Source organism: Pelodiscus sinensis, chromosome 3 (assembly GCF_049634645.1).
Source record: "Pelodiscus sinensis isolate JC-2024 chromosome 3, ASM4963464v1, whole genome shotgun sequence".
NCBI lineage: Eukaryota > Metazoa > Chordata > Testudines > Trionychidae > Pelodiscus > Pelodiscus sinensis.
Genome location: NC_134713.1, coordinates 180,365,301 through 180,377,475, shown reverse-complemented (window position 1 = coordinate 180,377,475; position 12,175 = coordinate 180,365,301). Strand labels below are relative to the sequence as shown.

The following is a 12,175-nucleotide window of genomic DNA, read 5'->3' as shown; positions in this document are numbered from 1 at the left end:
TAAGTCTTGACTTAATATAATTTAAAGAAACTACTTAAAATGTTGTAATTTACTATTTGATTTGTATATTATAAAATCATGTCTATTTTACTGGGCTGGTGTGCAGCAAGTGGGCAGTTTTCCTTTTAAATAACATGAAACATAATGTAGCAGGATTGCTTGACCATAAACATTTCTACAGAATAATGCATTTGGACACACCCTCTCTGTTTGAAAAAAATATTGGTGACAGCTGATTTTTGTCCAGTGCATTCTGAGATGTGGCCATCCCTTTTCCATCTTCCCTTCAGATTCTCAATTTGTCCGTGCAAACACTGTGATGGTTTGGTGCTGGCACCTTATCTGTTACTAGCAATCTTTTAAAAATCAAATTTTAGGGCAGCAGTGGTCACCTTCTAGGTGACTACATTGGTCATGTCTACACTAGGAAGAAAGGTGTATTTGTCGAGTGGTGTCCCTGTGGGTGCTCCACTCAGGTCTCGGTGTGTCCCTGCGCCAGGGATCGGAGATCAGAGATTTTTAGCAGCAGTGCCCCTCACGCCGCACCTGCGCACTCAATGCCTCCCCCCCCCTACCCTTCCCCTCCGGGGAGGCTGAGGAGTGCACGCGCAACGCAAGTCCCATCAGTTCCTTTTAAATCATCCCTGGCTAAAGATGTCAAACTGATGTGTTTTCATCAATGGTGCATGATGCACAACTTCCATCCCACCACAATTCCCATAGCTACCTTACTTGACTATCTCATAGACCTCAGCTATGCTGGCCTCTCCATCCGCGTCCACCTGTCCGCCATCACAGCCTTCCATGATCCAGTAGATGGCTTCTCCCTCTTCACACATCCATTGGTGAAACGTTTTGCTAAATTAGACAGATTAAAATTGCAAATGAAGCTTAGATTTGAATTTTCCGCGTTTCATTTGCATAATGACAGCCGCGTGTTTTCAAAAACAAGTATTTCAAAAGTGAAACCGCTGTCTAGACACGATTCTTTTGAAGAAAAAAAAAACCCCACCGCTTTTTTTGAAAGATCCTGTACTCCTCAAAAATGATGTTTATAGGATCTTTTGAAAAAGGTTTGGGTTTTTTTCCCCCCAAAAGTACTGCATCTAGATGGCGGTTTCACTTTCAAAATACTCTATTTTGAAAGAATGTGCGGCCTCCATTATGCAAATGAAGCATGGGGAATTCAAATTACGGCTTCATTTGCAATTTCGATCTGTCTAATTTACATTCCTCTTTCGAAAGAGGGATGTAGTTTAGACATAGCCTTGGTCAGATACAGCCCAATTGTTATAGTTGCACACACAATATCTGCTGACTTTGAACAACCACACAAAAGGGCCATTGGCAGAGCTCAGCACAGAGCTGTGCAGTTGAGTGAAGCTTTGAAAAAACACTTTAAAGGTCAGTCACAATAGTGTGCTGTGCTGGACATTGTTCTACCTGGCCCTGAAATTTTGGGGTGTGTTAGGAAGTGGGTAGTTCTTGGTGTATATTTCTGAATGACAGACTTTTTTTGAAAATGAACCTATCAATTGTATGGTGCTTACTATACTTGTGTATGTCTACACTACCACCCTAGTTCGAACTAGGGTGGTAATGTAGGCAACCGGAGTTGCAAATGAAGCCCGGGATTTGAATTTCCCGGGCTTCATTTGCATAAAGCCGGGCGCCGCAATTTTTAAATGTCCGCTAGTGCGGACTCCGTGCCGCGTGTAGCCGTGAAATGAGGAGTAACGGTAGTTCGGACTAGGAAGCCTAGTCTGAACTACCTAGTCCGTGCTGCGTGTAGTCGCGCGGCACGGAGTCCGCACTAGCAGACATTTAAAAATGGTGGCGCCCGATTTTATGCAAATGAAGCCCGGGAAATTCAAATCCCGGGCTTCATTTGCAACTCCGGTTGCCTACATTGCCACCCTAGTTCGAACTAGGGTGGTAGTGTAGACATACCCCTTGTGTTTTTCACTGAACCTATGAATTCTTTGGTCCTGTGTTGGTTCTGTGTTTTGAGTAGCTGCTAGCAATCTGCAGTTAATCTTAACAAGTCATAATATCAACTTTCATGATATACCAGTTTAATAGAACATGATCAGTCAGGCAATTGCACACAGCCAGGTAGAGTTGCTAGGTGTGCTTGTCAGGCTGGACATTCAGGAAAGACTTTTCAAAAATACATGGAAGTTCTAAAGTGGCATTGTGCTTCAGACTCTCTGATGCCTGGGCAGTAGAATTTCACTATTGTGATCAGAATGGTCAGTATGGGGCATTGTGGGACAGCTGCTGAGGAGCTGTTAGGATTGATATAGGTTGCAAAGTGTCTACACTTAGATGGCATCGGTCACAGAAGCTGACTGTGGCTCAAAGCCATTCAGGGAGATGGTGCTATTGCATTGCTGTAACTGGATGCTTACATCAGTAGGAGACACGTTTAAGTGTAGACATATGCACAAATAAGGTTGACACAAGGTAACTTAGGCTGACTTAACTTTGTAGCGTAGATTAGGGCACAGTGCAGTATTCAGTGTAATACAGTGCTTACTTTTCTCTCTTCCTAAGTGTATATTTGCGCTAGATTTTTTTAACCTGAAGTTTAATTACTTCTGAGATAGATAACACGTTTGTAAAAGCTAGTGCTCCCTACATATTTTTTTCTGGCTGCATGCATTTGTGTTTTAGCAGGGGTCACTAGGAAAACAAAGTGCATTTTTAACACATTAGACAACTGTTCAAATTTTTCTGTGACAAGCATATTCAACCTGTCTCATACCAGCTGTCAGCCTTTTTCCGCTACTTTCTCCCCTTCCTGTAAATAAGCCCTCTCAAACTGTCTGTTGCTATTTGCCAAAAAGCTTCCACTCCTCCTTTGCTAATAAAACCTTCTGCACACAATCTTCCCTCCTCCTCCTTATAACTTCCTAGTATATATTTAGAAACATGATGTGATTTTTGAAAAATGTGGTCATCTTATTAGAGATGTTCTTAGCATTTGTAATAGTTGTCTTTTAAAAATATAATTTTAATATTGTTAAATTAATGCAACTAAAACAGTACATAGATAAATTTAGATTTATTCCTCTACAACTTTTTGTCATGTTGCTCTGGTGTCGTGAATGTGGGTAATAAATGACAATCTCTGTATCTGTGGCCCAGTATCAACATGACTTGGAATATTCATTGTTAGCTCTTTTTTTAATCCATTTAACATGAATTCACTTTGTTCTTGGAATATTATTTAAAATATATTTTTAAAAGGCTGAATTTATAGCAGTTGAACACTTAAAAACAGTTTTACTATGTGAAAATTAAAATAGACTGATAATATGTGCGTTTTATGACTTTTATGGATAAATAGTAATGATTGAAACTGATCTTTTTAAAGAAACGTAAGCGTGCCTGGATAGTTTTGTCAGTATAAATTAAAATATCATGAGTGAAATCCTGAATTTCATACTGGTAAGAGAGCAGTTGTTTTTGGTAAGTTTACATGGCCCAATTATGTTCATATGATTTGTTGGAATAATGATGGTCTAGATCATTCATGTTATGTAACACTGATAATCTAAAAAGTCTTCAACTCTAACTTAAACCTGAATGTTACTCCGCTATGAATGTTTGGCAGCCTTCATTATTTTTTTTTTCTGTTTTTTATGCCAAATACTGGTGCTGTGCTAGAGCTACAAATAATTTATCATATATTTTCTTTGCTGGACATATTTTTCTTTATATCATAGTAATTAAACACATTTACAGTGCTTCCTTCCAAATCATTTGAAGGCTGCTTTTTTATATGTTGTATAATATACAAAGGATGGTGAAAAGGAGACACTGTCAAATTTGTCTACAGGACATTAATGTTGTTTTATCTGATGGAGAAAGCCTCCTAGAAAGTTTAAAACTATATAAAATTATATTATAGTGTTTTTAATATTTATACAAACTGGTATACCTACTGATTTGAATTGTTTTACAGGAGTTTCTAAGAGACATCTTCAATCTTCTGTTTTTGCTGCCAAGTCTAAAAGATCGACAACAGCCAAAATGCAAGTCGCATTCTTCAAGGGCTGCTGCTTACGACTTGTTGGTAGAAATGGTAAAGGGGTCTGTAGAAAACTACAGGCTGCTCCACAACTGGGTTATGGCACAACATATGCAGTGTAAGAATATTTATTCATGTTTAGTTTTTGTAAGTATTTTGTGCAAGATAGATATTTTTCAGTATTAACATTTTGGGGTTGGGCTTCTGTAAAAGTTTTTGGATATATACAATTGCTTACAAATGAGAGGAATGTACCCCATGTGTGCACTTCCATTCTGTGTGCCCTTCTGCCTACTCTCATGCTGGGACAGCCTGGCAGTGTCAGAGTGGGGAATTACTTAAATTCCTGATGGATCCTTTTGGGAGCAGAGAACCTTCACTTAACTGATGCATTGCCCCATGAGAAGGAAAGTGTAACCTTCAGTCTCCTATATACTATAAATACTGATACATTAAGGCCATGGCGTCCAACCAGTTCTGAAACAGTAGCCACTATAGTGGCTACTGCTGTAGCAAACTAGCCACATTGTTCAAGCCAACTAGCCACACTCAGACCCAATAGCCACATGTGGCTAGAGTGTTGGACACCACAGCATTAAGAGGTTCACTCAGACAGGTGCGTCAGGATAAGATTGATTTTCTCCTCAACTGTGTCTCTCAAATGATCGTAAGATTTTCTTTCCTCCTAGGCCATATTGCAGTGATTTTACCTCTAAATAATCTAAGATGCAAATGGTCTAGTTAAAAACAAGGTTTATTAACAATATATAGAGAATCAGCTTAAAACAAAAGATTATCCATAATATGTCGAGTCTTAAAGTTGGCAAGAGTTAAAATAGGTAGGCACATCTTAGAAAAGTTGTTGTAAAATAAGGCTTTATCAGCATTACCATTTTTCTTAAAATGTTCCTCTGTTGCACTAGTACCTGTACAATTCCAGGCGTGGTAGTAAGGGAGTGCTAGTATACACATTCGTTGCCCACCAAGCAGCTGGCTGGTTTCACCAGCAGACGCTTTAACAGCATGTACATAACTTTCAAATAATGGTATCTTTGAAACATTTTACACACTAAACTAATCTATTATTTATCCTCCCCCAACTTTCCTCTGGCAACTGGTCTTGAGAAGTGACAAGCAATAAATATACACATGGTTTATTTAGTGCATTTAATAGTATGTATAGCATTCTTTTCTGTTGGATGTGATCTCTGATTTTCCTCATCAGGCAGATACTTGATGCAGTTTATTTTATTGTCTAGAGGTACAGATGACCTCTAACGGGTTATTGAGGCAGTCATCCTTTGGGCAGATACAGCATCTTTTTATAATGTCTTCCCTGTGGTTGATAAAAATGGCTGCTTCTGCTTAGTTCAGGTTTTGTGCCTTTGTTGCCTGTCTGTTCCCTGTTAGGTTTTCTTTTCTGTTTTCACATGACTGTTTATAGTGATTAGCTATTTTACCTGCTTGTGCAGCATTGTTGGCTATAAATATCCAGTCATGCTCACAAGTCTAATTCGAATTTTGATAAAATTATTTCATGCCTATTAGCTCAACTCTTCCTCTGTAATCAAAATCCAGTTCCTGTTTATCAATTTCTATATTTTCCTGTTTAATTTATTTGCAATTTCATCCTAATTCTCATCACTCTTTTGAACTCCCCAAAATTTCTTTCTATGATCTTAGAAATGTCAATTCAGGTTTCTTTATCAGCCTTAATTTTTTCATAATTCATGCTCTCCATGTGTACATTATCAGTACCATATAATTCAGAAAGGAAACCTCATATTATCCATTTTTTATTTTCCGATTGTATGCTCTCTTTCTTAAGGCCATCTGAAAATGACCAAAAATTGCCCCATAGAATATCCCTCCTATATTTTAGGAACAATTTATAATCTGCATTGGATATGAAACTGAATATGTGGTTACTGATTCCATTTAACTGAACTTTTCAGACACTGGTTAGGCCAGGATTCTCAGAAAAACAGAAGCCTAATGTTAATCTCCCCCCTCCCCACCCACCATCCTGGCTTTGATGTCTTTTTTTTTTTTTTTTTTTTTTTTTTAACATTTTCTCTCACAGTTAGGGCTGGTCTACTGTACTATGGGAGATTGATATAAATTATGCGAACAATGTAGCAGAAGTCAATGTACTTAGATCTGTTTATCATGGTTTCTTCACTGCGGTTTATTGACTAGAGTTACTCTCCTGTTGATTCTCCTTATGCTCCTTATTGAGGGGGAGTACTCAATTGATAGGAGAGTGATTAGCTGTCAATTTATTGCATCTACACCAGATGTGGTAAATTAACCCCCACTGGATCAATTATTGGCCTGTCGATTTGGCCCGTAGTGAAGACATTCCCTTAGCATGCCACTTTTCCTTATGCTGGTGGACCGTCTCTCTCTTCCAGTTTCTCTGCAGCGGCTGTCTTTTTTCTTTCTCCAGCTAGTGTTTCTCCCACTGCAGGTCCAATTATCCTAACCACCTATATTTGTCCATGGCTTTTCCTCCTTTAATTCTGGACACTCCATTGTTGCTTTCCTTTAACATATTCTTCTCTAGATTGTCTTCCTCCTGCTCCGATTCCCGCATCGAAGTGGTACACTTGGCAAGACCCCATTTCCATCCCTGTCAGTCTTACAAATGTGGATTGTCTAATGATACCAACAGTGCTTGGTTAACCTCTTCTGAGGTGCCAGCAATTCTCTGCTGCTGATCCCCTGCTCAGGTTTCAGTACTTAATTTCCTTTAAGTTCAATTGATCATTTGACATAATGCTGATCCTAAATGTTTTAAAATTGGAATGTATCTCTTTGCTGCTGTTTCTTAAAAAAGAAAATCATGACTCCTTCTTCCTTACTTTTTTTCCTCATACCAAAAACCAAATAAAAACAAAACTTAAAAAAACCCAAAAAACATTTCCTGTGTTTTTGGATTTAGTTGGTTTTTTGACATTCACTTTGGAGATCCTATATTTTTATAGCAAATTGTTTCCTTATTCTTACCTCTTTACCACATTTTCTTGTGCCCCTACTGACTGAAGCTAATGGCAGTTTCTAGGAGATTGCCTTGGCCAAGTGTTTTCTCCCTGACAGCCTCTCATGTGAAGATGTAATGTGGTCTTCCTTTTAAGGATGGGCTGTAATTATTTTACCTTAAAAATGAATAAAGTGGTCTAATTAAAAACAAGATTAAGAGTCTATACAGAGAATCAGATTAAAACAAAAGATAGTGTGTGTAATAAAAACTGGTGGTCTTCTGTACGCATGGGTCAGACTAAGTAGGTGCAGTAATTACAGTAATTAAGGCCTTTTCAGCACCAGCATTTTTATTAGTTTTCTACAATTGACATCCTCACTGGTACAGCTCCACTAGTGATAGTAACAGGAAGTGCTGCTGTAGAAATCCTTCACCCACCCAACATCTGGTTGGATTGCAGTATGAAAGGATTATTAGTGTGTATATGATTGCCAAATCACATAATCTTTCATATATCTTGCATCTGATGAAGTGGGTCTTTGCCCTCGAAAGCTTATGCTCCAATAAATCTGTTAGTCTATAAGGTGCCACAGGACTTCTCATTGTTTATGCATCTTTCATATGTTTTTCTGTTAATCTGTACCTGCTGTTTGCATTGGGTATTTATAGCATCTGGTTCTCTAAGGGATCAAAAAATTTTATTTACCACTGTGTGTGGAATGAATACGCTACTGCATAGATTAAAATCTATTTCTCTTACCTCACTAATTGTTAATATGCCAATATTACTGTGAGCAAATGGTTTAATCTTCCTGAGTTCTCAGCTGATCAGACAATAACCAGTACTGGGAGCAGGATTTTTGCAACCAGTTTTGTCCTCCTGGTGTGCAGATGGCTAGCCTATATAGACAACATTAATTATCTAGTTACTCAGTCTTAGTCCATTTGTCCACTGAGCCGCTCTAGATAGATGTCCATACTGGTGTAGCCACATCATAAAATGCAATCAGGAAATAGACAAAATTGTTTTTCAGTGACCTTGCTGAATGAATGCATGACTTGAAGTGATCATATTCAGTAAAGGAAATAACAACTATGGAGAAGCTAAAGCGGGAATGAGTAAGGTGAGAATGAGTTAGAAGGGAGATCAGTTAGTTAGAGCTAATTAAAGTGAGTGGATATACTCCATAAGGTAGCAGCCATAGGGATACTGTGGAAAAATCCCTCTAAAAACCTGCTGAGTGAAGCCGCTGCAGCTGTTGCATGATAATCCAGCCAGTAATTACTCAAAGTTAATTACAGCCTGGCAGAGGATGTCTACTGATGACCTCTAACTTGGACAGAGTGAACATAAAATGTTTCTGAATAGGGAAGACCTGCCAAGGACTAGGAGTGCGGAGTGTAGGCTCTGATTTACTTTTCCAATTTATGAGGTCCTTTGTACTGCACAAACAGATACTTAGACTTATGTAAATGATCAGGAAAAGCAGAGTTTAAGTGTTCGGTGGATACTTGGGAAATGCCGATGGATGACTTCAGCTCCAACTTCAAGGCCCAAAGTTGGGCAATTATATCTCCAATTAAAGAAGGAAGACCTGAGGCCATCTTGGGAAGAAACTGCTTTTTCTTTTTATAAAATGATATATTAGGGATTATCAGCAATGTTTGTAATTTCCTCCACTCTCCCACCTAAGGTGACAGTCACTAGAAAGTCCAGTTTCCTATAATTTACAGAGAGCGGGAGAATGAGATGATGAATTTCTGGCATCTAGCACTACGTTTAGATTCCAAGACGGAACGAGTCTTATTAGGCTCAGGCAGGAGACCACTTAAAGAAAACCTGGATGTGAAGTTTGACCCCACTGGGAGATCTCCTATGGAATCCTTGATGCCTGGACCCAAAGGTGCATTCAGGGAGCCTGTTATTGGACTCCTCCTGAACAAAATGTTTAATGGAAGAGATAATGGATATCATAGCAAGGATTTGATATCTGCACCAAAAAGAGAAAGATAGTAAGTGAAGAAAGACTCCTCATTAAGCAATGGAGAAGAATGACAGGACTGATTAGACATTCTCGATTTTTAAGGTGCAAGAGCAACAGTGAGGCAGTTCTTAAAATGGAGGTTGATAGGATCAAGGTGATGGGCTGGCCCTGTTATAGAATATCATTTCTGATTGGTAAAGGCTTAGGCCTTGACAGAACTTAAGGAACTTGTCTTGGCTACTTTGAGTCTAGGGGAATTGTATGGCACTGAGTCCTGCCTGTTTTCTCCAGAACAACATTATGGGGAGAGAAGAAAATAGAGTTAATTATCTCTCCTAAGTTCAAGAACCCTTCCTTCTCCCAGCAAGAAGTTAATTGAGAGAGGCTAAAAATAGAATGGGTCTATTTTCCTGCATAGATTTCATTGCTGCTGAACCTATAACCTTGATCATTTAGATGGCTTGGTACTTGTAGGACTTTGAGGTCTTTCTTTTCCCTGTGTAAGAGGATGTTGGGCTCTCTTTAGAGCAGAATACTCTAAAGCCTTCTTTGATGATTCAGGAAGTGGAAAGAGTCCATATTGTATTTGTGGTATTTGACAAAATAATTCAATTGTTTTAAATTCATTTTAGATCCTAGAGCTTCTCTGCTTCTATGGATTATTAAGTATTTAGAGTAAGACCCATTTTTCCTTTTCTTGACTTTGGGATCTGGACATGTGGCCTGGTGTAGTGATAATTAATAGTTAGCAGGACATTTTACCTTGTCTTATGGCCCTGTGGCTTAAAGTGAAGGATACATGCCCTAAATTGTTTTTAAGCTGATAAAAAATTGAGCTGTGCCTTTGGCCATGGTAACAGAAAACCCTTTGCAAAGTTTCTGCATACCAAGTGTGGCAGCTTGGAGCAAACAACCTTTTCCTTCTTCTCAGTCAGCCACTTGGTTGGCTCTTCAGAATTATGAGAGGATTGTGACACTGATCTGAATGTTGCCTACCTCAAATGATCAGTTGATAGCCTTTTCTGTTTTCCTGACCGCGGGTTATGAAGGGACACATTAATGTATGGAAGCAGACCTGAGCACTTAGAATGATCGGCTAGGGTGAGAGACAATCTGGGTTCATTTTTTGGAACCTGAAGTGGTATTTGGGCAACTTGGGAAGAATCAAGAGAAGCACACTTTGTTTCTACCACTTTCTCAATATCTTGTGAAAAGGACAATTCAATGCTGCGGGCTGACTTATAAGCAAATAGATAACCTTGTGTCATGGGGGGACCATCCCCCTCCCGCTTAGCCCCAAAGGATTGTGAGGTAGGGGAGCCCGCGTTCGGTTCACGGAGGGGCTCTCCGCTACCCACTGCCCTTTTACTCTTGGCCTATAGGGCGTAGTAAGGTCTCTTATAGCGGGATTGAGCCCCGCTATGGCCAGAACCCTCCTACTTAGACCCTGGGGCCTCCCAAGTTCCCAGTCCCTGTGTTTCCCTAGGTCCAGCTCTCACCAGTCCGTTGCCCCAGCCTCACCTGGTTGCTCCTCTGCAGCCTGTGGTCCGGCCAGTCCGGGCTCGGGCTCTTCGCCGCGGCTTTCGGCTCGCCCCCTCTTGCCCTGGGGAGGTAGGGAGGTGTTCCCCAGTTCCCCCGCCGCAAGTCCCCCAGTGCGGTCCGTCAGTCCCTCCTGTGGCCTCCGCCCCGCTCCCTCAGCGTCTTCCGCTGCCACCTCCAGCCTGCAGGTGTGCTCCCCCCCACAGGTGTGCCGGTGCCTTGCCACGCATGCGCGGCAATACAGCCGGCATTCCCCCAGTTCTCCGCTCACTGCGTGAGCTGTCCACGCACCTGGACCCGGTGCGAGTGACGGGGCTGGCCTGTCACACCTTGGTATATCTTTTGAAAATAGAATTCACTTGGGAGATTTTTAAGGGGTTTCTTATGTTGGATACAAGTAACTACATGTGCCTGAAGTGACCCTTTTGTTACCTGAAGTGGAAGGGATCCTGTCACAGTGGATTGATCCTGGTCGGACTGGAGCTCATGCTCTTTGGGAGACTTCCTGTCTGAGGGAATAGAAATGAAAGATGAGTTTTCTTCCACTAGGGACAGAGAAGAGTCCCTTGTGGTTTAGAAAGGGATGGAAAATGTGTTTGCTGGGGGGAGAGAGTTCTTCTGAGTAATTTTGAGGTGATTATGGAAGGGGAGGAAAGGAGTTTTTTGTTTTGTTTTTTTTTGTTAGGGGAGAATATGGAGACAGTGAAGGCTATATTTATTCAGGATAGTGAGGGTTCTATTGTGATAAAGAGGGTGTCATGAGAATTTTTTTTCCCTCCTGTAGCATGTTATTTAGCAACCCACAATCTGAGGCCAGGAACTCCTGGAGTCTTCTGTTATTGGGTATCCAGTTTTACTTGAAAGTTGTTCTACATGTCCATACTGTCCAGGTAGCTGGTCTAGAATTCTACCAGTCACTGCTTGGTTATCATGTGGCAGTTCTAAGCCAGTCTGTGGAGGGGTAAATGGGCAGAATGTACCTGACGCTAAAATTTGTCAAGGGATGGCACTTAAGAGGTGCATTTTTTAGTCTTTTATTCCCTAAAGCTTTTTGGGATGAAATCACCTTTATTCTCCTTTGCTGCATGTTATTCTAGAGTTTTCCAGTGGCATGGACAAAAGATGCCATGTCAGCTATAAAGACAAAGTAGGAAAGCAACTGTAGAAGGTCTCCCAGCAAGCTGGAAATAAAAGAATGCACTAGATATAAAAATCTTGTGTTGACTAATTACCACCTGCCAGAATGACAGATAGAACTTGCCCATTGATCCAGACTTTTGGCAGCAATGTCACAGAATAAGATATATTGAGAGAGTCTATCCTATTAAAACAATACACATAACTTCTCCAATCTTCCATTGTATAGGACATCTTGGATAAGACCCAGAAAATTAACATTCCAAAAAGGCTTTAGGTCACTCACCATATCCCCTTTGGTCCTCCTCCCCCTAGTTCTGTGGTAACATTTAAATGTCTTTGGTGTTCTTGACTTCTTACTATAGCAGAAACTCAACCTCTGTCCAAACAAACAAGAGAGAAAAGAAAAGAGGCGTATTCTTGGATCTGTCACCAAATCTATTAAAGTTTGTATTTAGGATTATGGCTAAATAGCTTGTTTCTCTTTTACTGTTC

The 12,175-nt window shown here is 40.2% G+C and overlaps 1 protein-coding gene across 5 annotated transcripts in view; it reads left to right on the top strand.

Moving 5' to 3' along the window:
• The window catches only part of USP34 (ubiquitin specific peptidase 34), a 242,948-nt gene that overhangs the window by 151,833 nt on the left and 78,940 nt on the right, over positions 1 to 12,175 (top strand). For all 5 annotated transcript variants that reach the window (XR_012903003.1, XM_075925543.1, XM_075925542.1 and 2 more), the window contains one exon: positions 3,971 to 4,154. Coding sequence is in view for 4 of the 5 variants with exons in the window: in XM_075925543.1 (XP_075781658.1) it covers positions 3,971 to 4,154 (184 nt within the window). In the remaining variant the exon portion in view is untranslated. The remainder of the gene's footprint in view (positions 1 to 3,970; positions 4,155 to 12,175) is intronic.